Below are 26,121 nucleotides of genomic sequence, written 5' to 3' on the forward strand. Positions count from 1 at the left end.
TGTAAACCCCCTCTGGACCCCCTCCAAGTTCAGCACATCCTGAGATAGGGAGCCCAAAACTGCTCACAATGTTCCAAATGTGGTCTGACCAGAGCCTTATACACCATCAGTAGTACATCCCTGCTCTTGTATTCTAACCCTCCCGAAATGAATGCTAACATTACGTGGGATAATAGGTAAAGAAGTGGTACTTCTGCAATCATATTTACTTATGCAAGGTAAGTGAACTCACACCAGTGTATAATTGTTTCAGCCAAGAGCTGAGTCAACAAGACTGAAAACTATGTGAAGGAAATACATAATTGTTTTTGTATTAGCTAAAATGTACATGCAAGAACGAAATGTGCCTGCAACAATGGTAGATGTTACAGACAAATAGATAAGGTGCTGTGAGGGGAGGGGGTTAAGCTAGATATGCCTCTACAAACAGTAGTTATAAGCATTTGTTTCCCGCTTCTGCAAAAACAAGAACAAACCACAATCAAGTAGTCATGAGGTCATAAGGTCATAAAAAGTAAGGGAGGATATACCTAACAATGGCCCACAGCGGGATGTGATCAAATGGCCCTTTGAGGCCAGAAATAAGCATTTTGTCACAGACAAGGCCGGATAAGGCAAGAGATAAACAAAAGTAATGGGCGCCGGTCTTAGAGAAGTGGGAGATGTAAACAGGGGAGGAGCAATGGGATGAAAGAATAGGAACCAAATTACATAAATGTTGTGTACTAGTTGAATTCAGTGTGCGTCTGTCTGTCTGTCCCTGCCTTGTGGACAGTGGACACCACACCCTCTTGCAAGAGTAAAATAAGTGACACTACTGATTCAGGTTTTGTGTAGGATTGAAATTATTGACGTGTGAGTTTCGTTTCTCACAATTACATTTGCCTTCCTAACTGCCAACTGAACCTGCCTGTTAACCTGAAGAGAATCCTGAACTCGGACTCCCAAGTCCCTTTGTGCTTCAGATTTCTGAAACCTTTCCCCATTTAGGAAACAGTCTCCGCCTCTATTCTTCTAATCCCATTGCATACCCTCCCACACTGTCATCCATCTGCCAACCGAACCTTAATAGGATCCTGAACTCGGACTCACCCCCGAGGACCTTGTTTGTGCTTCAGGCCTGGCAGCATCTGTCCAGAGACAGACAGACAGAGAGAAAGCGGAGTCAACGTTTCGAGTCCGGGGCAGCCGTCCTTCGGGAGAGTGGCCTTTGGTCTTGTTGTGCCGCTGCACAATTTCTTGTTCACTCCCACCTCTCTGTCTGTGTGTGTATTTGTCATTATTATTGAGTTTGGCGAGTCCCGGAGCCGGCCCTGTTGTTTCTCTCTCCTGAAAGGGTTGTCCCTTTAAAGAGTCTTTCCCCTGAAGCAGCTGCTAACGGTCACTTGGGGCACGAGGCGGCCGTTAACCGCCATCTCGCGCGGGGCCTGAAGCTAAAATGGCGCCGGGGCCACGCGGGAAGGAAAAGCGCCGAGGGAGAGCGGACTGTGTCAACATGTCCCGTTCCCGAGGGTCAGGATGGTGGTTATTGGAGGGGGACAGGAGAGATTCCCCCTCCCAGTAAGGCACCTTGTACAAACCGCGTGGTCTTTTTTTTATGTATCTCTGTCTCTCTCTCTGTTTGCCTGTCTATGACTTGCTTTAACTCTGTCGGTTAATCTCGATGACGCTGTGATTTTGTGCCTCTTTCTGACTCTGTTTCTTTAAAACTCTATGTCGCTCTGTATGTTTATGTTTCTCCCTGCCTCTCTGTGACCCTGTGTCTCTCTCTGACTGTATGGTGGAGTACTGTTTCTTGCTGAACACAACAACAACTCCTGCCTTAGAAAAGTGTCCAACAGTTTGCTTTAATCACAGGCATCCCTGTGTTAGTCCTAGAGCTGATTGCCCACACTGGAAATGAGGTAGTGGAGGGAGACACTACCTGATTAAACTGCTCTGTTTGACCCCAATTGAATATATTTTCTGTAAAGATGGTGAAGAGATTTACTGGGAATACTCCAACCACTGCAGAACCGTACACACAATCATCAACATCAGCAAAAGTCGAGAGGACAATTAGCACTGTGCTGTTTCTAACCAGCAGACAGGGTCTCTCCTGAATAGCAAATATATCGCCATTTCAGTGAGTTTTTAAGCAACTCTCTACAAATTGACATTATCAGAGCAATGAGATAGCACTGGGGAAAGCATGCAGAGGGAGATTTACCAGGATGTTGCCTTGGGGGCTGGAGAGTTTCAGTGATGGAGAGAGTTTGGACAGACTGGGGTTGTTTTCCTTAGAGGAGAGCAGATTGAGAGTGTGGGGACATGATTAAGATGTATCAAATGATGAGGAGCATAGATAGTGTAGACAGGAAGAAACCTCCTCTTCCCCTTGATGGAGGGATTTCGATTTAAGGTAAGGGGCAGGAAGTTCACAGGGGAATGTGAGGGAAAACATTTTCACTCAATGGGTGATGGAGATCTGGAACTCACTGCCTGTAAGGGTGGGAGAGGCAGAAATCCTGATCACATTGAAGAACGATTTAGATGTGTACTTGCAAACCAAGGCGAGACTCAGATTAAATGGCCTTTTGATGTTTCATCTGTATATTGCTGCAGACATTGGGGCTTGTATTAGGTGAATAGTCAAGATCTTTTCCCCAGGGTAGGGAGTCCAAAACTTGAGGGCATTGTTTTAAGGTGAGAGGGGGAAGATATAAAAGTGACCTGAGGGGTAACGTTTTCAGAGGTTGGTGTGTATTTGGAATGATTGGGTGGTACGGTGGCACAGTGGTTACCACTGCTGCTTCACAGCGCCAGAGACCTGGGTTCAATTCCCGCCTCAGGCGACTGACTGTGTGGAGTTTGCACGTTCTCCCCGTGTCTGCGTGGGTTTCCTCCGGGTGTTCCGGTTTCCTCCCACAGTCACAAAGATGTGCAGGTCAGGTGAATTGGCCATGCTAAATTGCCCGTAGTGTTAGGTATGGGGTAAATGTAGGGGTATGGGTGGGTTGCGCTTCGGCGGGTTGGTGTGGACTTGTTGGGCCGAAGGGCCTGTTTCCACACTAATGTAATGTAATGTAAAAAAAAAATGTAATGAGCTGCCAGAGGAAGTAGTAGAAGTGAGTACAATAACAACCTTTAAGAAAGATTTGGAAAGATACATGGATAGGAAAGGTTTTGACGGATATGGGCCAAACACAAGCAAATGCGGCTAATTCTGTTTGGAGACTTGGTTAGCATGGACGTGGTAGGGCAAAGGGCCTATTTCCGTTCTGTGACCTTACGACTGGGAGTATGATGTTAGAGAACAGAGAGGTGATTGCTTTTGACTGGCATGGAAGATGTTCAAAGTGGGGTGAGGGATGGGAACAGTGATGATAACCCCGGGATGTTGACAGTAGGTGGGGGTGGGGACAGTGACAGAAACCCCTAGAATGTTGACAGTATGGGGGGGGGGGGTAGAATCAGTGATGGTAACTCCCAGGATGTTGACAGTGTTGGGGTTGGGGTGGGGGTGGACTGTGACAGTAACCTCCAGGATGTTGACAGTGGGATGGGGGTCTGGAAAGTGATGGTAACTCCCAGGATGTTGAATGTGGTGTGGGGGTGGGGACAGTGACAGTAACCCCTGGGATGTTGAAACTGTGGGGGGGGTGGGACAGTGACAGTAATACCATTGAACATCAAGAGGGCAATGGTTGGATAATGTACCATTTGACCATCCATAGTTACACAAATCTGTCGAAGTGTAGATTTTACAACAGATGGAAACTTTGCGACGATGTAAAATCACAGTTGTTTTATTTCTCCTTTCTGTCAGTTATTATCTTGTCATAGAAGATAACATCTGCGAAAAGAAAGACAATTTCAACATCCAATCTTTTATTTCCTCTTTGTCTTGTTTTGTTCCAGTTCCTGTTGCTGGGGTTTTCCTCACCCCCAGAGTCAATAAAATGGAGGCTCCGCTTGGGAATCATCTTGTTTGAGAGTGTGTACTGTGTCAAGGTACAGGACTGTACTTTCAATGGTGCTTTCAAAGGTAAGCCTTAAACAATGCCAGCAGGAATTACAACTTTAGCTCAGACCATTGAAAACTGACCATTGAATCCTTTCAGTCCCAGCACCAAGGCAGATACCTTGTTGCGATCAACAGGGGTTGGAACAATATTTAATGTGACCAGGAATTCCATCAACCTCACAGAGCCAGGTAATTCATTCTTCATATTTGATCTGTGCTCGTTCTTCACTGGGGTCCAGCTGAAGTCTTGGCATGAACACTCTAAAAAGATTGCTTTAGAAGCTCAGCAAGTCGGCAGCATCTGTGGGGGTAAGGGAGAGTGAGAGTAATTCGTCAGATAAGGGAGGCCTCCATAGCGAGAGGATTCAAGTCCAAGTGAAAGGGATGTCTCGTTACAAATGGACAAGGTGAGACCACACCCTGGAAAACTGTCGCAGTTTGGGGTTTTCTTATTTTAGGAATGATATTGTGCCTATGGAGGGAGTGCAGCAAAGTTTTCCCAGAATGATTCCTCGGATGGCAGGACTGACAGATGGAGAGAGACTGGAATGGTTGGGATGATATTCACTGGAGTTTAGAAGAATTAAGGGGGAATCTCCTAGAAACCTATAAATTGAACAAGGACAAGACAGAGTAAGCATGGGGGAGGGTGTTTCCGGTGACCGGGCGGAGAGTCCAGAACCAGGGGGTAACAGTCAGAACGAAATGGAGTGGGACTGAGATGGGGAGAAATATCTTCATGCAGAGAATGGGGCGCCTGTAGAATTCTCTGCCACAGAAAGTAGTCAGGGCCAGAACACTGAATGTTGTTCAGGAAGGAGTTGTACTGAGTTCTTTGGGGTTAAAGAGAGACAGGGGACTGTGTGTTGGGTGATCAGCCATGATCCCTTTATGTGGGCGGTGCAGTTTGGAGGGGCCGAATGGCCTCCACCAAATGGTATTTTTGATGTTTCTCTGTGATTGCCCCATTTCCGCTGACAGGTGGAGGACAAGGGAAGTTTTGCCTCAATATATGAAAGCCGTAACAATGAGAGACAGTAATTTCTAGTCGACAATTGAGAGAGAGTGAGTGCAGAGTGATCTTTTGAGTTTAGCATCGAATAGTTTGGGTTGGATTGGTGGGATGTTGTTAATGAGAGAGGCTGCGCAGAAACAATGATGTTACTGCAATGCTGAGGGTTTGGGCTGGATTTTACAGACACGAGTGTTGGCAGGGGGTCAGGGCGACAGGGAACAGGAAACACTGGGGTTGGTATTTGCTGAAGAGATGATGTTATTGACAGGTAATCCCTCTCAGAATCCAGCACAGGCACACAGCACTGAGATGGCAGTACTCATTGTCCCACTGTTTCTGATCCTTTCTCTCCTCACATTGCTTCCCATTAAACTCCGGAATTGAAAACAAGGTGAGTGAGACCTCCAGCAGGTAACACCGGCGATCGTTCTCCAATCTGCACTCGATGTAGGTTTCAAACTAATGTTGCTCACATAGTGTACGAGGGTGTGCGTATGAGAGAGTATGTGTGTGAGTGCGTTTGAGTGAGAGTATGAAAGTGTACATGTCTGTGTTTGTGTGAGAGAGAGAGAGAGACATATTCTCATTGACACTTACGCATAGTTTCACATGGGCACACACATGGGCACACACACAGTCAGTCAGTCAGTCATGTAGACCACACTTGAGAAGCCGAACACAGTCCAGGGACAATGCAGCCCCTGCTTGACTGGCACCACATCCACTCCATCCACCACCTGTCCTCAGTAGCAGCTACGAGATGCCCTGCAAAAATTCACCAAAGATTCTCAGGCAGAACCTTCCAAACCCACAACAATGTCCATCTAGAAGGACATGCACAGCAGATACATGAGAAAACCACGTCCTGCAAGTTTCCCTCTAAGCCACTCACCATCCCAACTTGGAAATATATCAGCCACTCATTTAGTGTCACTGGGTCAAAATCCTGTAGTTCCCTCTCTAATGATATCGTGGGTCTACCTACGGCACAGGGACTGCAGTGGTTCAAGAAGGCAGCTCACTACCTCCTTCTCAAGGGGCCAACAAGAGATGGATAATAAATTCTCGGCCCAGCCAGTGATTTTCACATCCCACCAGTGAATTAAAAAAGAAATAAAGCACTATTTGGAAAAGTGCTTTGTGAGGGTGTGGACAGGCTGAACAAGTAGCAGACGAAATTACTTGGGGAGACATACAAAGTAATGTGCAGTGTTCAGAGGAATAGTCAGCACAGATATAAACTAAAGGTTAAAATTGGAATTATTGTTGTTTGCGCATCAGTCAAAGAATCCAGATTTATTTGATAGCAGGAGAAGCTGAATATTTGCAGTAAAAATTTCCCATGTTCTTTCTCTCTTATTTTCCCCAGCTGATTCTTCCAACAGTTCCCGGTGGCACAGGTAAATTAGTGAGGTGGTTAGCAACTTCAAACAGCATTCAAACACTATTTGAATGGGCTGAAAAATCACTCTGGGTGCAAAGCCAGCAACTTTACATTTGTTAGACAAATTAGAGCAAATGAACTGTTGTGTCTGACAATTTGCAAATCTAAAGCACAACAGTTCAAATTGACGACACACTCACAATTTCTGTTAGACAGTGAACTGAGCGTTGGTCAGTCCCATTAGCGGTGAGGTTATCCATTGCAGTTGGAAGAATTAAAAAAGGGAACTTATCATCTGAATAGGAGAGAAAGTTCAAAAATATCAGTGCACAGGCTACAGCAGGTCACAAGGAAGACATTTATTGCGAAAGGAATGGAGTATGGAAGTAGGTAATTGTTACTGCAACTGTACAAGGGATTGGGGTTTCCACATCCGAATACTGCAGACAATTTTGGTCTCATTACTTGAGGAGGGATGTAGTTGAATTGGAGGAAGTTCAAAGGAGATCACCGAATTGATTGCCCAGATGAAAGTTTAGTCTTATGAGAAGAGACTGGTACAATTTTGATCTCTTTACTTGAGGACAGATGCAGTTTATACTGGAGGTAGTTCAGAGGAGATTCACTCAATCATTTCCAGAGATGAAGGGTTTGTCTTAGATGAGAGATTGAGCAGTTTCTCTGGGGTTTATAAGAGAGGAGATCTAACTGAGGGTTATAAGATGCTAAAAGGGGTATTGACAAAGGAGTTGGAGAGAGGATATTTGCTCATGTGGGAGAATATAGAACAAGAGGTTATCATTTGAGGGTAAGGGGCTGGGCAGACTGAATACAGAGGGAATGAATTCTCTCAAATGAGGACAGGGTTGTAAATCTGTGGGATCACTCCTCCCAACCCCCACACTGCATAAATTGGAGGAGGAGACAGACAGGTTATTAATCAGTGATGGCTCAGAGGGAGTGTTTGCAGGAAAGTGGAGTTGAGGCTGAGATGGGATCAGCTGCAATCATATGGAATAGTGGAGCAGGTTCCTGATGGACCAAATGGACTCAACCTGATCCTAGCCTGCATGTTCTTGTGGACATAGAACATAGAACATAGAAAAATACAGGGCAGTACAGGCCCTTTGGCCCTCGATGTTGCGCCGATCCAAGCCCACCTAACATACACTAGCCCACTATCCTCCATATGCCCATCCAATGCCTGTTTAAATGCCCATAAAGAGGGAGAGTCCACCACTGCTGCTGGCAGGGCATTCCATGAACTCACGACTCGCTGAGTAAAGAATCTACCCCTAACATCTGTCCTATACCTACCACCCCTTAATTTAAAGTTATTCCCCCTCGTAATAGCTTTCTCCATACGTGGAAAAAGGTTCTCATGGTCCATGTTCTCATGGAGTTATATTATTATTTAGCAAAACTACTAGGAGGGAGAAAATCAAGTTTGATTTAACAAAATAGGTTTTAATTCATGAACATTGGAAAATAAAGACAAAAGTGATTCAACACAAATTTGGTGAAGGTTGTTGGTTGAAAGAAACAAAAAGACAATACAAAGTAGGGGGTAAAATTCTAAACGGGGTGCAAAAGCAGAGGAATTTGGGGGTATATATCCACAGATCAGTGAAGGCGGCGTAACAGGGGCGAGAGCAGTGAATAAAACACACAGCATCCTCGGCTTTATTAATAGGGGCATAGAGTCCAAGAACAAGGAGGTGGTGATGAAGTTGTAAAAGACACCTGTGGACCTCAGCTGGAGTGTCAGAGAGAGAGGGAAGAGAGTGATAACTGCTAGATGGTGGTTCAACCTGAGGGTTACCATGCCTCTCATAAGGGGATGAGCGGAGGAGGACAGTCCTTCATGGTAACCTCAGTCAGTGAGAGATTCAAACCCACGATGTTGATTTTACTCCACATTTAAAACCAGCCATCCAGCCAACTGAGCTAACCAACACAACACAAAGCAGAGAGCAGAAAAGAAATTAATTCCAGTGACAGCACAAGCACTGAATAGAGAATATTAGATCATAGTGGAGATAAGCCTTTGATCTATTGGGTATTTCTTTGTATCTGTGTAACACCTTACCTTCACAGGCAATAGTAGCTGAATTTAGAAATACATTTGACAAAGGGAGTTGGCCTTCTATTACCCAGGCTGTTTTTATTCTGTTCTGGACACCTTACTTAAGGAAGGATGTTCAAACCCTGGAGACAGTGTGAAGGAGATTTACAAGGATGATCACAACGATGAGGGATTTTAGATTCCGGGAAAGGTTCAAGAGATTGAGCTTATTCTCTTTCAAGCAGAGAAGATGACATGTTGACCTTATTGAGATGTTGAAAGTTTGAACAATTCTGACAGGAAAGCAAGTTATTATTTCCCACTCATTGGTCTATTAGTAACTGGCTGGTCAGAATTTCAAGATTGTCAGTGAGAGAGTGAGATAAGGAGAAACTTATTTGAGTTGTTGGGTTTGGAATGTGCTGCTTGGGAGAATGTTGGAGGTGGATTCCAAAGGAGGTTTGAAAAGAGAGCTGGATATAAATTTGAAAGGGATGATAGTAGAGGGCAATGGAGATAGGGCTGGAGGGTGGGACTAGCTGGGTAGCTCTTTCAGGAGCTGGTACAGACATGAGTGGCCTCCTTCTGTACAGTAAAATTTTATGATTCAATGAACGTACAAGTTCTGAGCCACATTCCGGACAATTCCAGGAGGTCATTCCTTGGGACCTTAGCTCAGTGACCTCACTGCCAGGGGTTTATGTACACAAACAGCAGTAAATTGTTGTCATGAGCAGGATTGGAACTTGATTGGGTAATGATCTGGAAATATTTCATTCCAGGGGAGGTGATGGAAGATCAAGCTGAGAGCGCGAGTGAGGACAGACCTGCAAGAAATTTCGAATACACAGATCGGGTCAAGCCGATTGAACGGTGAGTATGATTCTGTGAGCTGCTGATCCTACACCGTCACTTATTGGTCAGCGTTCATGCTGGTATTTATCTGATTGGGAAGGTCCACAAAACAAATGTCTTCCTGGAAGTGTTGGAGGGAAGTTTGCGTTGTTTCCTTTACAACAGAGAAGGTTGATGGGTGAGGGGGACATGACAGAGGTGTGTAAGATTGGTAGTGTTGTCGAGCAGAGTGCCTGATGAGTTCAGGTCCATAATTCTTTGGAGTTTGTGTCACATTGTGTTTGAGAAGGTGTTTAGAACACTTGCCTTCATTGCTCAGCCCATTGAGTGTTGAAGTTCGGACACCCTGTTGTGGCTGTACAGGACACTGGTGAAGCCTGTTCTGGTTTATTGTGTCCAGTTCTGGTTGCTCTGTTAGAGGAAGGACATTATTCAGCTGAGAGGGTTCAGAAAAGATATATCAGAATTTTGTTTGAAATGGAGAGTTTGAGTTATAAGGAGAGGCTGGATGGACTGGGACAATTTTCACTGGAGAGTAGAAGTTTGAGGGGTATAGAGGTTTATGAAACCATGATGGGCATAGATGAGGTGAATGGCAGGTGTCTTTTCCCTAGGGTGGGGGACTTCAAGACCAGGCAACATATTTTTCAGTTGAGAAGAGAAACATTTTTGAAAATGACATGATGGGTAACCTTTTTTGATTGAGAGTGGTTCACGTGTGGATTGAACTTTCAGAGAAAGTGGCAGTTATGGGGTCAGTTACAATGTTTAAAAGACATTTAGATTAGTACAAGAATAGGAAAGGTTGGAGAGATAAGGGCCAAGTGCAAACAAGTTGGATTGTTTAGTTTGAGATTATGAACTGCATGGACTAGTTGGACCGAAGGGTCTGATTCCTTGCTGTGTGACTCTATTATGAGGGACATGGACAGGGAGGACAGGAAGCAACTGTTAGTCGAAGGGTTAGTAACGAGGAGGATATCATTTTAAAGTGAAGGGTAAGAGGTTTTGAGAGTGATTTGAGGATTGTTTCACCCAGAGGATGGAATATGTGAAAATAAAATATTTGGACTTTCAGTTTCTGTTTGAAATCACTAATTGTGTGGGATTGCCACTTTGGAACTGCAGGTGGTTCCATGATTTATAAATGTGGAATATTTGTATAAAGGAGCAGGAGGAGGCCATGGAGAAGGCCCTTGAGCCTGTTCCACCATTCAATGGCTGATCTGTGACCTGACTTCATAGACCTGCCTTTGGTCCTTATCCCCTTAAAAACAAAAAAACTTATCTCTCAAGATTTAAAACTAACAACTGATCCAGCAATGCCTGCTGTTTGTGGAAGAGAGTTCCAAACCTACCCCAGCCAGTATGCGTAGTAGTACTTCCTAACATCTCTCCTGAACAGTCTGGTCTTAACTGTCCGGCTATGCCCTCCCTATTTCTAGGATCCCCAAACAGTCGAAACACTTTCAATTTATCCACCCTGTCTTTTCCTATTAATATCTTCAATCAGATCATCCCTGAATCATGTAAATTCTGGACAGAACACGCTTAATTTGTGTAATCTCTCCACATAACTTAACCCCTGAAGCCTAGGTATCATTCTTGTAAACTCACGCTGTACTCCCTCCCAGGCCAATCTATCCTTCCTCAGGTGTGGTGCCCAGATCTGCTCCAAGTGGGGTCTAACCAGGGTTTTGTATAACTGCAGCATCCCTTCTGCATCCTTGTACTCTCATCCTCTCGATATAAAGGCCAACATTTCATTAGCTTTCTTCAGGCACTGAGTGTAAGAAATAAAAGGAAACACAGAAATCGTTGGAAAATCTCAGCAGGGGCAGATTGTTTGCCACCTGGGGACTGACTGTTTCCTGTTGAAGACAGCTTTCCATCCAATGTGTGTCTATCTACAGCATATGGACTGCAGCAGTTTAAGAAAGTAGCTCATATCTACCTTCTCAAGGGAACAACTAGGGATGAGTTGGGCAATAAGCGCTGGGTCCAGTGGGTGATGCCCATGTGCCATGAGTGACTAATAAAAAAAAATGTAATTTACCCCAGGGCCTCCACCGTCCCTTTGTGAGCTTGTTCTGGGAGGAGAGCTGCCAACTTTGTAGTGAATATTGATGCAAAATACCCATTTGACGTTATTGAGTCACCTGGTTCATGAACTGCTTTGAAAAGGTTGGTATATAGCCAAGAGCTTAGGTTTGTATTCCTGCTAGGTTGGGTCTGTGACCTTAATTATCATTCCGTATTTAATTTTGAGGTGTCATTTGCTGTTGGTTTAATATTCTGATCTCTAACCTTTTGGTTCACTTTGCTTATTGTTACTTGATTGTAGATGACTCCGAAATAGACAGCAGTTTGGTGTACTCAGTTTTCATAATCTCCAAACCAAGAAATGCTGGTACAGGATACAATATATATATTTTCATAACATTTCTGGTTCAGTGAAATTGGAGATTTTCTCTATCTTAATCCTCAAAAACCCAGCCACTTTTAAACTTCATTAGTGTTTCTCTTGCTTATAGCATGGATTGAAGGTCTGCCCACACTTTTTGAATCTTTTTACATCATTTGAATTTATTAATAATGGATAGTGTTTGCAATCATCTAAATCATAGACATGTTCCATCTGTGGCAACTAAATTAACAACAGGGCAATGTGAATTGGAAGAAGAAACGTTACACCGATGGCTAATTGCTTTATCTGACATCTTGTTTTGAGGTGATGCCTAAATTTTAGACCCTAGGACATCAATCTGTTGATTGCCTCAGTACAACAGCTTATTGTTTGAGAGTGGTCCCTCTGGCCTTGGTCTTTGGGGCAAGGAGCCATTCACTTTAGGTCTAGCATCATTCACATGAGAAGAATTGCCATTTCATTGTCTTGAGTGTTTCTTTGATCATAGTGTTGAGGGAGGGGTGAGGCTGCAGAAGAATTTGACAGGCTTGGAGAGTGGGCAATGAAATGGCTGATGGAATACAGTATGGGAAGTTATGTACTATAGTAGGAAAAATAGAGACAGCGAATGTTTCCAAAATGGGGAAAGGTTTCGGAAATCTTAAACATGAAGGGACTTGGGAGTCCAACCTCAGGATTCTGTTTAGGTTAACAGGCAGGTTCAGCTGGCAGTTAGGAAGGCAAATATAATGTCAGCATTCATTTTGGGAGGTGTAGAATACAAGAGGAAGAATGTACTGCTGAAGCTGTATAACGCTCTGGTCAGACCACGTTTGGAACATTGTGAGCAGTTTTGGGCCCCCTATCTGAGGAAGGACGTGCTGAACTTGGAAGGGGTCCAGTGGGGGTTTACAAGAAAACTGCCAGGGATGAAGACCTTATCACATGAGGAGAAGTTGTGGTCTCTGAGTCTCGACTCAATGGAGTTTAGAAGGGTGAGGAAGAATCTGATTGAAACTTGGAGAATACTGAGAGGCGCGGATAGAGTGGACATGGAGAAGATGTTTCCATGAGTAGGAAAGACGAAGACTCGAAGGCACAGCCTCAGAGTGAAGGGAACTCTAGAATTGAGATGAGGAGGAATTTCTTCAGCCAGACAGTGGGGAATCTATGGAACTCATTACTGCAGACGGCTGTCAATATGTCTTTAGGACAGAGATAAATAGGTTCTTGACCAGTAGGAGGATCGACCTTTACAGAGAGAAGGCAGGAGAATGGGGTTAACAAACATATCAGCCATGACAGAATGGTGGAGCAGACATGATGGGCCAAATGGCTGCTCTGTCTTATGGTCTTGGCTATTAAGTGACGAATAGACTGTGATGCATCACACAGTTTAGGCCCTCAGATTCAGAGCTTTCTGAGCATGTGCTATGAGGCACCCACACTAAAAAATGTGCAGGCAGCTGGACGACCAATACAACATATGGGCTAGGATACCCACGGGAGCCTGCTTCCCTTGTTTCTTATGGCTGTGACTGTTCTCATCCCAGCCTCAACTCCAATTTCCTGCCCCTGCTCCCTTTAACCCCTCACTGATTGAATAAATTGAAGGAAGGGATAGACAGATTGCCAGTGTCCTGACATCGCCCCCCCCCCCCCTCCGCCACACACACACACACACACTGGGGGATGAATTCCCAGATATTCCGAAGCTATTTCTCAACATCTTTCTTTTCAATCCCCACCCCCTTCTCCTGAAACAATGACCCTCTCGTTCTAAATTGTCACACGTGAGGAAACATCCTCACTCTGTCTCCTTTGTCAATCCCACCTCCTTTACCACCCTATATCCCTCAGTTGGAACTCCCCTCATTCCTCTAAACTTCAGAGCATATTGGCCTTAACTGCTCAATCTCTCTTTTGAAGACAAACCCCTCATCTCTGAACATGAAATATACAAAATCACTTTAGATGGTATCTTGGAAGTAAAATACATAGTCATAGTTTCCGAGTGGTCTGCATCTCAGAAAAAGGCTAATCGAGCCTGTAATGGTCAGAAACAACCACCTCATATTCTCTAATCCCATTTCCCCAGTATTTGGCCCCATAGCCTTGGCGTCACGAGTGCACATCTAAATCAGTGTGATGACGGTTTCTGCCTCTCCCACCCTTACAGGCAGTGACTTCCAGATTCCCCACCACCCTCTGTGTGAACAAGATTTTCCTCACATCGCCTCAATCTCCTGGCCCTTACCTTCAATTTATACCCCTCCCCCCACCTCCGTCAAGGGGAGAAAGTTTCTTCCTGCCTCCCCTATCTTCACCCCTCATCATTTTACACATCCCTCTCTTTCAATCCACTCTGTTGTAAGGACAACAACCCCAGTCTGTCCAACCTCTCTCAATCATTGAAACTCTCCTGCCCCCAAGGCAATATGCTGGTAAATGTCCCTGTGCATCCCCTCACAATTCATTTAGATTCCACGAGATGGTGAGATGAGTAACAGTCAGCGAATGCAGCTTAACACGTGGCTGCGAGGCTGGTGCAGGAGGGAGGACTTCAGATACCTAGACCATTGGGATACCTTCTGGGGAGAAGGTGGGACCTGTACGTGAGGGATGGATTGCACCTGAACTGGAGGTGCACAAATATCCTGGGTGGGAGATTTGCTCATGTGATTCGGGAGGGTTTAAACTAGTTTGGCAGGGGGGTGGGAATCAGAGCCACTTGTCTGAGAGGGGGTCAGTTGCTGACGGGATATTGACAGGATATATTGAATCTATCGGGAAGGTTTCTCACGTGATGAAACAACGGGATCGGTTAAAGTGTGTCTTCTTTAATGCAAGGAGTATCTGAAATAATGAGTGATGAACTTAGATCATGGATCAGTACTTGGGCACTATGATGTTGTGGTCATAATTGGAGACATGGGTTTCACAGGGGCACGAATGGTTGCTTGATGTTCCAGGGTTTAGAACATTTAAAAAGAACAAGGAGGATGGAAAAAGAGGAGGGAGTGTAGCATTGCTAATCAGAGAGTGCATCACAGCTACAGAAATGAAGGTTATTGAAGAATGTTTGTCTACTGAGTCAGTATGGGGTGGAAGTTAGGAACAGCAAGGGACAGCCACCGCATTGGGGGTTTTCTTCCCTTGGTAACCACCTAATAGGAGTAGAGAGATTGAAGATCTCATAGGCGGGCAAATTCTGGAAAATGCAAAAGTAGCAAGGTTGTTGTTATGGGTGATTTCAACTTTCCCAATATCGACTAGAACCTCCTAAGTGCAGATGGTTTGGATGGAACCATTTTTATCAGGTGCGTTCAGGAGGGTTTCCTTACTCAGGATGTAGACGAGGGGAGAGGCCATTTTGGATTTGGTGCTCGGCAATGAGCCAGGAACGTTGTCAGATCTCATAGTGGGAGAGCACTTCGGTGAAAGTGATCACAACCGACTCCTATTTAGCATAGCCTTGGAAAGTGAAAGGAGTAGTTACCAAGGGAAGATATTTAATTGGGGAAAAGGAAATTATGGCGCTATCAGACAGGAGTTGGGAAATACAGGCTGGGAGCAATTGTTCCACAGAAAGGACACAGCAGACATGTGGATACTATTTAAAGAGCAGTTGTTGCGAGTGATGCACAAATTTGTTCCTTTGAGACAGGTAAGAAGGGATAAGATTAAGGAACCTTGGATGGCGAGAACAGAGGAACTTCTCGTCAAAAGGATGAGAAGACAGCTTACGTAAGGTGGAGGAAGCAAGGGTCTAGTACAGCTTTAGAAGATTACAGGCTTGCTAGAAAGGAGTTCAGAAATGGACTGAGGAGAGCCAGGAGGGGGCACGAAAAAGGTTGGCAAGAAGGATTAGGGAGAACCTAAAGGCATTTTACTCATATGTGATGAATAAGAGAATGATTAGGGAGAAGGCAGGGCCAATCAGGGATAGAGGAGGGAACTTGTGCATGGAGTCTAAGCAGCTAGGTGAAGCACTAAATTAGTTTTTTGCTTCAGTTTTCACCAAGGAAAAGGAACTTCTTGTAATTGAAAACTTAGAGGAGCTGGGACACATGCTTGACCAGATTAAGATTGATGAAGTTGATATGCCAGAAATTTTGGAAAACATTAAGATTGATAAGTCCCCAGGGCCAGACCAATTTATCCTAGGCTGCTCTGGGAAGTGAGAAAGGAGGTTGCTAAGCCGCTGGCTAGGATATTTGCCTCCTCAGTCTCCATGGAAGTCGTACTGGAGGATTGGAAGGAGGCGGATGTTGTTTCTCTTTTCAAGAAGGGTAATATGGAAATCCCTGGCAATTACAGACCAGTCAGTCTTGCGTCTGTGGTCAGCAAAGTTTTGGAAAGAATTCTGAGGGATAGGATTTATGACTAGTTGGCAAAGCATAGTGTGATTAAAGGCAGTCAGCATGGCTTTGTGAGGGGCAAGTCATGCCTCGCAAATCTTATTGAGTTGACAGGTTAACGACAGTCGAGCAGTGGATGTGGTGTATATGGACTTCAGCAAGGAATTTGATAGGGTTCCCCATGGTAGGTTTATTCATAAAGTCAGGAAGTATAGGATACAGGGAGATTTGGCTATCTGGATTCAGAATTGGCTGGCTGACAGAAGGCAGAGAGTGGTTGTAGATGGAAAGTATTGTGCTTGGAGGTTAAGTGTTGAGTGGGTTCCCTGAAGGCTCTGTTCTTGGGCCTCTGCTCTTTGTAGTTTTTATAAATGACTTGGATGAGGAGGTTGAGGGGTGGTTTAGTAAATTTGCAGATGACACAAAAGTTGGAGGTGTTATCGATGGTTATAGAGGCTACTGTAGGCTGCAGCGCAGCATAGACAGGATGCAGAGCTGGGCTGAGAAATGGCAGATGGAGTTCAAACTGGATAAATGCAAAGTGATGCTTTGCTGAATATAGGATTAAAGACAGGATTCTTGGCAGTGTGGAGGAACACAGGGATCTGGGTATGCAAGTGCATAGATCCCTCAAAGTTGCCACCCAAGTGGATAGGGTTATTAAGAAAGCATATGGTGTTTTGGCTTTCATTAACAGGGGGATCGAGTTTAAGAGCCGCGAGGTTTTGCTGCAGCTCTACAAGTCCCTGGTGAGACCACACTTGGAATATTGTGTCCAGTTCTGGTCGCCTTACTATAGGAAAGATGCAGAGACTTTGGAGAGCGTGCAAAGAAGGTTCACCAGGATGCTGCCCGGACTGGAGGGCTTGCCTTATGAGGAAAGGTTGAATAAGCTTGGACTTTTCTCTCGGAAGAGAGGAGACCCGAACGAGGTGTACAAAATAATGAGAGGAATAGATAGAGTCAATAGCCAGAGACTTTTCCCCAGGGCAGATTGACTGGTACGAGAAGTCATTGTTTGAAGATATTAGGAGGAAGGTATAAAGGACACGTCAGAGGTAGGTTCTTTATGCGGAGAGTTGTGAATGCATGGAATGCATTGCCAGCTGTGACGGTGGAAGCAGAGTCACTGAGGACATTTAAGCGACTGCTAGACATGCACATGGATAGCAGTGAGTTGAGGGGTCTGTAGGTTAAGTTACTGTATTTTACATTAGGATTAAATCTTGGCACAACATCGTGGGCCAAAGGGCCTGTTCTGTGCTGTACGTTTCTAAATTCTATACGTACTGTTGGTAAAATGTCTTTTCTTTCATTTACAGGTCCCTCTCATGGTGCAGCAGGAAAGAATCACGTAAGTTATATTGCAGTGAAAAAGACAGCAGTTAATTTTTAATCAGCAAAGTTATGTTTTTACCAGGCGGTTAATGTAAGTTCACCATTGTCTCATGAGAGAGAGGGAGAGAGAGGTGTGGGGGAGAAAGAGAGAGAAAAAGCAACAACTGTTTATGGTTTAACCTGAGGGTCACCACATCGAAGGCACAGGGAATGATCATTCACAGCAATCTCAACCAGAGCAGCAATTGAACCGCAAGCTGTCAGCCTGACTATACATTGTAAGCCAACTGTAGAATCAACTGAGCTAACCAACCCCTACATGGCCAGTGGTAAAATCATTGGGTGGCACAGTGGCTCAGTGGTTGGCAATCCTGCCTCAGCACCAGGGACTCAGGAGCTATTCCAGCCTCGGGCGACTGTCTATTGGGAGTTTGCATGTTCTCCCCTTCTCTGCGTGAGTTTTCTCCGGGTGCTCCAGTTTCCTCCCACAGTCCAAAGATGTGCAGTTTAAATGGATAGGCCTTGCTACGTTGCCCATAGTGAGAGTTATGCAGGCTAGGAGGATTAGCCATGGTAAATGCAGGGTTACAGGGATTAGAGAGGGTGGTGGGTCGGAGTGGGATGACATTCAGAGGGTCAGTATATGGACTCGATTGGCTGAAATGCCAGCTTCCATGTACAGCTGAGGGGGATTGGCCATGGTTACTGCATAGTTACAGGAGTAGGGTTGGGGTCTGGGTGGGATCCTCTTCACTGGCTTGGGACAGATGGGATGGGCTGAATGCTCTCTTTACACACTATATGGATTCTGTTAAAAATCACACAACACCAGGTTATAGTCCAACAGGTTTAATTGGAAGCACACTAGCTTTCGGAGTGACGCTTCTTCATCAGGTGATTATGGAGGACTCGACCGTAGCACAGAAGTTATAGAAAAAATTTGCAGTGTGATGTAAGTGAAATTATACATTGAAGAATTGATTGTCTGTTAAGCCTTTCATCTGTTAGAATACAGTGATAGTTACACTCCTTTCATGTGTAAATCACAAAACCCTTTTTTTTAAAGTTGCATTCTCGGGTTAGCTGTTAACAATGGTGATAGCTAGACAATATGTTGAAGGTGTTAGCCCCCTGTGTTCTCTGTCTATGACCTGATGTTTAGATTGATTCTAATCTAAAAAGTGAGATAACAGAGTTTTACATAAATTCATGCAGTTTTTGAGCTCAGAGTTCTACATGAATGTATGCAATTTTTGAACAAAGTGCAATGTAACTCTGCAAGTACAAAAAAATTCACCACGCAAAATATATGTGTGCATGTGGGTCTTTGTCTGTCTGTGTGTGTGTCTGTCTGGGGTGGGGGTTGTGAGTGTGAGAAAGTGTGTGTGTGTAGTGAGTGCAGAGTGTCTTAAATCTGTGAGGGGGTGCATGTGTGGGAGTGTGTGTGTCTATAAGGGTGTGTGTGGGTGTCTGTGTGCGCGTCTGTGTGTACCTGTGTCCGTGTGTATGTGAGAGTGTGTGTGTGTAGGAATATCTGTGTGTGTGTGTGTGTGTGAGTGTGTGTGTAGTGCAATGGTGATCACCTGTAATGTGACATGAACCCAAGGTCCCGGTTGAGGCCCTCCCTATGGGTACCGAACTTAGCTATCAGCCTCTGCTCGGCCACTTCCCTCGGCTGCCTGTCCCGAAGTCCACCTTGGAGGATGGTCACCCGAAAGTCCGAGGCTGAATGTCCTGGACCACTGAAGTGTTCCCCAACTGGGAGGGAACCGTCCTGTCTGTTGATGGTTGTGTGGTGCCCATTCATCCGTTGTCGTAGCCTTTGCTCGGTTTCCCCAATGTACCATGCCTCCGGGCATCCTTGCCTGCAACGTATAAGATAGACAATGTTGGCTGAGTCACATGAGTACCTGCCATGTACAAGGTGGGAGGTGTTCACACGCGTAATAGTGGTATCTATGTCCACAATCTGACACCATCTTGCAGCGTCCACCGTGACAGGGTTGTATGGAGTTGTCCTGAGAGCCGGGCAGTTTGCTACGAACAATGATCTGTTTGAGGTTTGGCGGTTGTTTAAAGGCAAGTAGTGGAGGTGTGGGGAAGGTCTTGGTGAGGTGCTCATCCTCATTGATAATGTGTTGCAGGTCATGAAGAACATGGCGTAATTATTCAGCCCCTGGGAAGTACTGAACAACGAAGGGTACCCTGTCAGTTCCAGCACGTGTCTGTCTCCTGAGGAGGTCATTACGGTTCCTTGCTGTGGCACGTCGGAACTGGCGGTCGATGAGTTGAGCATCGTACCCCGTTCTTGTGAGGGCATCCTTGAGTACTTCCAGGTGTCCGTCACGTTCCTCCTCATCTGAGCAGATCCGGTGTATGCGTAGGGCTTGTCCATAGGGAATGGCTGTTTTAATATGTTTTGGGTGGAAGCTGGAGAAGTGTAGCATTGTGAGGTTGTCTGTGGGTTTGCGATAGAGTGTGGTGCTGAGGTGTCCGTCCTTGATGGAGACGTACGTGTCAAAGAATGAGACAGACAGTCGAGAGTAGTCCATGGTGAGTTTGATGGTGGGATGAAACTTGTTGATGTCACTGTGTAGTTTTATCAGTGACTCCTTGCCATGGGTCCAGAGGAAGAAAATGTCATCAATGTACCTGGTGTACAATGTCGGTTGGAGATCCTGCATAGAGAAGAAATCTTGTTCGAACCTGTGCATAAAAATGTTGGCATATTGAGGTGCAAATTTGGTGCCCATGGCTGTTCCGTGGGTCTGGATGAAGAATTGGTTGTCAAAGGTGAAGACGATATGATCGAGGATAAAGCTGAGGAGTTGTAGGATGGTGTTTGGAGACTGGCAGTTGTTGGTGTTGAGTACTGAGACTGTTGCTGCGATGCCATCCTTGTGGGGGATGCTGGTGTAGAGTGCGGAAACGTCCATTATGACGAGGAATATTCCCGGTTCAACTGGTCCATGGGTGCTGAGTTTCTGTAAGAAATCCGTAGTGTCGCGACAGAAGCTGGAGATCCCCTGTACAATAGGTTTCAAGATGCCTTCCACATAGCCAGAGAGATTCTCACATAGGGTCCCATTGCCCGACACGATGGGACGTCTCGGTGTGTTGGCTTTGTGTACCTTTGGAAGGCAGTAGAAGTCGCCTACACGAGAAGTACGTGGGATGAGGGCGCGTAGGGAGCTCTGAAGGACTGGATCCAAAGTTTTGATCAGTGTGTTTAATTCTCAGGTGTATTCTTTGGTCGGATCAGCTGGTAGTTGCCTGTAGTGTTCCTGGTTGTTCAGTTGTCGCTACACTTCCTTGTATATGGATTCTGTGGACATCAATGTTTAACTCAATGGTGTGAGGCAATTTATTCTGATATCAATTTTGAAGAGATTCACTTTGAGTTTCTGAAATAATGGGGAAGCAAAATCCTATGTTTTCAGCTCCCCAGGGTATGCCCTGCAGATGTGATTTTGAATTTTGCTGTGGCAGGTGGTGGATTTGGAATTTGATTTTAAACAAAAACAGATCTGGAGTTAAGACTCTAATGATGACTGTTGTCAGGAACAAACAACCATCTGGTTCAAAATTGAAAACGGAGGTGAGGAGGAATTTCTTATCTGAGGTTGAGAGTCTTTGGAATTCCTTGCAACAGAGAGCTGTGTGTGGGGACAGTGAATAGGTTTAAGGCTGGGATAGATAGATTCTTGATCAGTCAGGGCATTGCGGATTACATGTTCAGTGCAGGAAAGTGAGCGTGAGGAATCGGGCATCAGCCATGATGTGATTGAATAGCTGAGCAGGCTTGAGGGGCTGAATGGCCTTCTCCTGTTCCTGTCTGTGATTGTCCTTAAGGGAATGAAATCTGCCGTCCTTACCTGGTCTTCTCTGCACTTGACTCCTAACCCTTTGCAAATTCTTCACTGCCTCTGGCTGAGCAAGTCGATTGGTTTAAGGACATTTCAGAATTGGAACCACTTCCCACCTTGGCAGAGATGGCCACGTCCTGTTCAGAGTACAGAGAAATAACATTTGTTAAGGTCAGTTTTAGGCTTGTTCTAGTCATGTGCTTTGCCAAGAGAAACTGGTCTGTAAAATGACCCCAGATTTTCACAGCTCCTCCTGTACACTGTTTGTATTTGAGGCAAAGTTTGTTCTTCTCATCCGTTTTCATAGAGTCATGCAGCACAGAAACAGGCCCTTCAGTCCAACTCGCCCATGCAGACCTGGTTTCCCAAACTCAACTGCATTTGGCCCATATCTCTAAACCTTCCTTATCCATGTACCTTTCCAAATGTCTTTTAAGTGTAATTTTACCTGCCTCTACCACTTCCTCTGGCAACTCATTCCGTACACACACTGCCTTATGTGGGATAGATTTGCCTCTCAGCTCCTGTTTTAATCTTTCCCCTCTCACCTTAAACCTATGCCCACGAGCTTTGGACACCCCTACCCTGGGTAAAAGACCATTCCTATTTACCTTTTCTGTGCCCCTCGTGATTTTATAACCTGCCTAAGGTCACCCCTCAGACTCCAACGCTCCAGGGGAACAGGAGAAGGCCATTGAGTTATAAGCTTCTCCTTATAACTCAAACCCTGCAATCTTGGTAACATCTTTGTAAACCTTTTCTGTAACCTTTCTAGCTTAACAACATCCTTTCTACAGCAGGTTGACCGAACTGCACGCAGTATTCTAAAAGTGCCCTCACCAACATCCTGTACAGCTGCAACAACGATGCCCCAACTTCTGTCGTCAATGCTGTGACCAATGAAGGGAAGCGTGCCAAATACTTACTTCACTACAGTGTCTTGCTGCAATGCCACATTTAAGGAACTGTCTTTCTGCACCCCTAGGTTTGTTTGTTCAGAAACACTCCCCAAACTTGTACTATTAACAGTATAGGTCCTGCCCTGGTTTGCCTGACCAAAATACAACACCTCGCATTTATCTAAATTAAACTTCATCAGCCATTCCCTGACCCACTGGCCCAGTTGATCAAATTTCCATTGTCCTCTTAGAAAACCTTCTCCTCTGTCCAAAATGCCACCAATTTTGGTCCTGCTCCTACTACAATAGGTGCAGGAGTAGGCCATTCTGCTCTTCGAGCCTGCACCACCATTCAATATGATCATGGCTGATCATCCTTAATCAGTATCCTGTTTCTGCCTTATCTCCATAACCCTTGATTCCACTATCCTGGAGAGCTCTATCCAACTCTTTCTTAAATGAATCCAGAGACTGTGCCTCCACTGCCCTCTGGGGCAGAGCATTCCACACAGCCACCACTCTCTGGGTGAAGACGTTTCTCCTCATCTCTGTCCTAAATGGTCTACCCCGTATTTTTAAGCTGTGTCCTCTGGTTTGGCACTCACCCATCAGCGGAAACATGTTTCCTGCCTCCAGAGTGTCCAATCCTTTAATAATCTTATATGTCTCAATCAGATCCCCTCTCAGTCTTCTAAACTCAAGCATATACAAGCCCAGTCACTCCAGTTTTTCAGCGTAAGGTAGTCCCGCCATTCCAGGAATTAACCTTGTGAACCTACGCTGCACTCCCTCAATAGCCAGAATGTCTTTCCTCAATTTTGGAGACCAGAACTGCACACAATACTCCAGGTGTGGTCTCACCAGGGGCCTGTACAGCTGCAGAAGGACCTCTTTGCTTCTCTTTACTACGTTTCTTGTTGATCTGTTTTCAGGCTGACCAAGCGGAACAGCAACCACCCTGCATCACATACGCCACCTGAGGCACACAGATACAGGAGGGATGAGGAACCAGATCAAGACTAAGAGGGAAACGTTTATGCCAACCTTCTACGGACATAGTGAGACAGCACAGAAGAAAGCCTGCGAAGCTTCATAAATTGGTCAACAGCAAATCTATCTTCCAGTACATAAGGAGGCCAAGGCCAATGTCACATTTCTGCGCCTTCCTAGGCTTTGTCTCAACTCACTCAACAAGATGGCAGTTCCAAAGGTGGACTTGTTTTGAGAAACCATCTGAATTATGGTCTCTCCCAGAAGTCTCAGTGGGTCAATTTATATCACTGTAGCACAATCTAACTGTTGATGGCAGAGATTTGAGATTTTATGGTGTCCTTTCCTAACTTGAGCATCCATTTGATTTCCTGGTGAATGGGTCGAGGCAGACTAGACAATGGTTTGAATGTACTCTGCACATCTTTTATTTAAATTGTGGTGAGCTGGAAATAATTCAAGACAGGATCATTCATCCGCCCTATCTTCATTGCCCTCCAACTTCATCACTTAAAACACACATCCAGCTTTATTATCATACCTCATATGGAATCTATCTCCACCACGATCCCAGGCTGCACAATCCAAACTCCTAACAACTCTGAGCAAAGACATTTTTCTTCATGTCACTCCTAGCTTTCTTACTGACAGTGTTGAAATTGTGACCCCCTAGTTACTAACATACCAAGTAATGGTAACAAAATATTCTTCTTTGCCCTGTCAAAATTCTTCATAATTTTGAATACCTCTATAAGGTCCTCCTCTTAGTCTTCTCTGCTCCAAGGAGAAGAAGCCTGATGTCACTAATCCTTCCTTGTATGTAAAATCCTTCATTCCTGTTATCATTTTAGTAAATCTCCAATGGACCCTCTCCAGAGCTTGAAGATCCTTCCTTAAATAGAACTGAACACAAATGTGGTCTGACCAATGATTTGTAGGGGTATAGCATCAGTTCCTCAGTTTTATACTCAATGCCTTTATTTATAACCGCAAGGATCCGATAAACCTTCTTCACAACAGTTTCAGCTTGTCTGGCCACCTTCAGAGAATGATACACATGAACTCGGAGGTCCCTATGTTCCAGTGCTCCCCTCAAAGATGTACCATTGACCCTGTATTGTTGTTCTGTGTTTCTGTTACCAAAATGCATTTCATTTCATTTGTCTGCAATGGAATTCATCTGCCAGATTTCTGCCCATTTGGCCAACTTGTCAATCTCCCTGTGAAGTCACTCAGCATCCTCCTCACAATTCACTCCTCTCCCTGAGTTAGTGTCAACTGCAATTTAGAGATTATGTCCTTAACACCCAACTCCTAATTATTTATAGAATCAATGTAGTTTAGATTACATTACAGTGTGGAAACAGGCCCTTCAGCCCACAAGTCCACGCCGACCCGCCGAAGCACAACCCACCCCTACATTTACCCCTTACCTTACACTACGGGCAATTTAGCATAGCCAATTCACCTTACCTGCACATCTTTGGACTGTGGGAGGAAACCGGAGCAAACCCACGCAGACACAGGGAGAACGTGCAAACTCCACACAGTCAGTCGCCTGAGGCGGGAATTGAACCTGCGTCTTTGGCGCTGTGAGGCAACAGTGCTAACCACTGTGCCACCATGCCGTCCGAATTCAATCTGCCAGGTTCCAGTTATCAATGTGTAAGTTTCTTTTATGTGCATGGAAATATCAATTCTACCTGTCTGTTTCCCCTATGTGAATATGTGAATGTATTTACCAGTCTGTTCCTGCTCTGTGAATTGAGACCGTCAATGTTGACCTGTATTTGTCCGTTTCTTACGTGAATGTGTGGGTGTATTTACTGGTCTGTCCCTGCTGTGATTTGAGAATGTTGATACTAATCTGTATTTGTCATTTCTCCTATGTCAATATGGGAATGATATTTTTATACCAATATACAACACAACAGCATGTCATCTCCTTTCTCACCAAAATCAGAATCACTGATATGGTACGGTACAGCACAGAAGCAGACCATTCAGCCCATTGTGCCTGTATTGGGACATACTGCAGAACTGAAGCATAACAGAAATAGTTGGGAATGTGAACTTCATCCACTCATTGTCAGTGTCTATATGGAAAGGACACTTTGACATCAGTTCTGTAGACAGCTGACTTTTAATAACTGTAGTCCTTGGTTGGTCAGATCACAGTTCTGGGCAATTTATTTAAGGAAGGATCCTCAAGCTCTGGAGAGGAGTCATTGGAGATTTCCTCGATCTCATTGTGTGTTCAGTTGTGGTTTTGTCTGAGTGTAGCACAAACTCTATAAATAAACTTTTTTCAATGATGCTTAATTGTATTGCATTTCAGTCTGTTTTTTTTACATTGTGTGTGCATGCTGTATAGTAGACTTTATCAGGTGCTGCTGGGCACTGTATGTCCTCAGCTGTGATAAGTAATGTTGAGAATCAATTCATATCTGGAAATAATTGAGGCCAAATTTTATTCTTTTCCTTTCAGCATCCAGTGGCTGAGTGTGAGTTTGCTCTTGTGCTGCCACTCTGTTTCTCTGTTCATGTCTCCTGTAGTGAATGGGAAACAGCCGAAGTTCTTTAATTGTTAGTGCCTGTAGGAATCACGTGCTAGTGAAAATGTAACACACTGCAACAGAAGGGATTCTGTGCTGTTCTTCAGAGGCCAGGTAGGAAACACAATGGACCTTTTGTATCTTGTATAGTGTGGAATCTAATAGAGAGTAATGATGTAAAATGTTGGTCTCCAGAAAGCCATCAGCTTTTGTTTCAGTGCAAAGTGATGTTCTTTTATGAATACTGGTGAAGTACCAATCAGTGCTGAAAATGTGTTGCTGGAAAAGCGCAGCAGGTCAGGCAGCATCCAAGGAGCAGGAGAATCGACGTTTCGGGCATTCCTGAAGAAGGGCTCATGCCCTAAACGTCGATTCTCCTG

General features: G+C 44.8%; 1 protein-coding gene and 1 long non-coding RNA gene across 14 annotated transcripts in view; one reads left to right on the top strand and one right to left on the bottom strand.

Annotated features, from left to right (window-relative positions):
• Nucleotides 1–1,203: 1,203 nt before the first annotated feature.
• On the top strand, nucleotides 1,204–25,502 carry LOC148135448 (uncharacterized). 6 transcript variants are annotated; one of them, XR_015755230.1, is made up of 7 exons: nucleotides 1,574–2,125; nucleotides 3,901–4,027; nucleotides 4,104–4,195; nucleotides 9,253–9,343; nucleotides 17,416–17,447; nucleotides 22,098–22,282; nucleotides 23,129–25,502. It is a non-coding gene; the product is annotated as an uncharacterized LOC148135448 (long non-coding RNA). The 6 variants fall into 6 exon arrangements; XR_015755231.1 differs by lacking the exons at nucleotides 1,574–2,125; nucleotides 4,104–4,195 and adding an exon at nucleotides 1,204–1,265; XR_015755227.1 differs by lacking the exons at nucleotides 1,574–2,125; nucleotides 4,104–4,195 and adding an exon at nucleotides 1,321–1,560 and having other exon boundaries at nucleotides 22,095–22,282.
• LOC148135449 (uncharacterized) overlaps nucleotides 3,610–26,121 on the bottom strand; it is a 43,788-nt gene continuing 21,276 nt past the window's right edge. For 3 of the 8 annotated variants that reach the window (XM_087984830.1, XM_087984826.1, XM_087984827.1), the window contains 3 exons: nucleotides 19,015–21,434; nucleotides 9,632–9,736; nucleotides 3,611–4,307 (listed from right to left, as the gene is read on the bottom strand). In XM_087984830.1, the coding sequence (XP_087840956.1) occupies nucleotides 9,634–9,736; nucleotides 19,015–19,826 (915 nt within the window). In that variant the 5' untranslated portion in view covers nucleotides 19,827–21,434 and the 3' untranslated portion in view covers nucleotides 3,611–4,307; nucleotides 9,632–9,633. Of the gene's footprint in view, nucleotides 4,308–4,350; nucleotides 6,701–9,631; nucleotides 9,737–18,264; nucleotides 21,435–26,121 lie in introns of those variants that run through there. The other 5 variants (XM_087984828.1, XR_015755200.1, XR_015755198.1 and 2 more) reach the window with 5 other exon arrangements.

The sequence above is a fragment of the Chiloscyllium plagiosum genome, unplaced genomic scaffold, assembly GCF_037043375.1.
Source record: "Chiloscyllium plagiosum isolate Xiang-an unplaced genomic scaffold, Cpla_swu_hap1 HiC_scaffold_49, whole genome shotgun sequence".
NCBI classification, from domain to species: Eukaryota; Metazoa; Chordata; class Chondrichthyes; order Orectolobiformes; family Hemiscylliidae; genus Chiloscyllium; species Chiloscyllium plagiosum.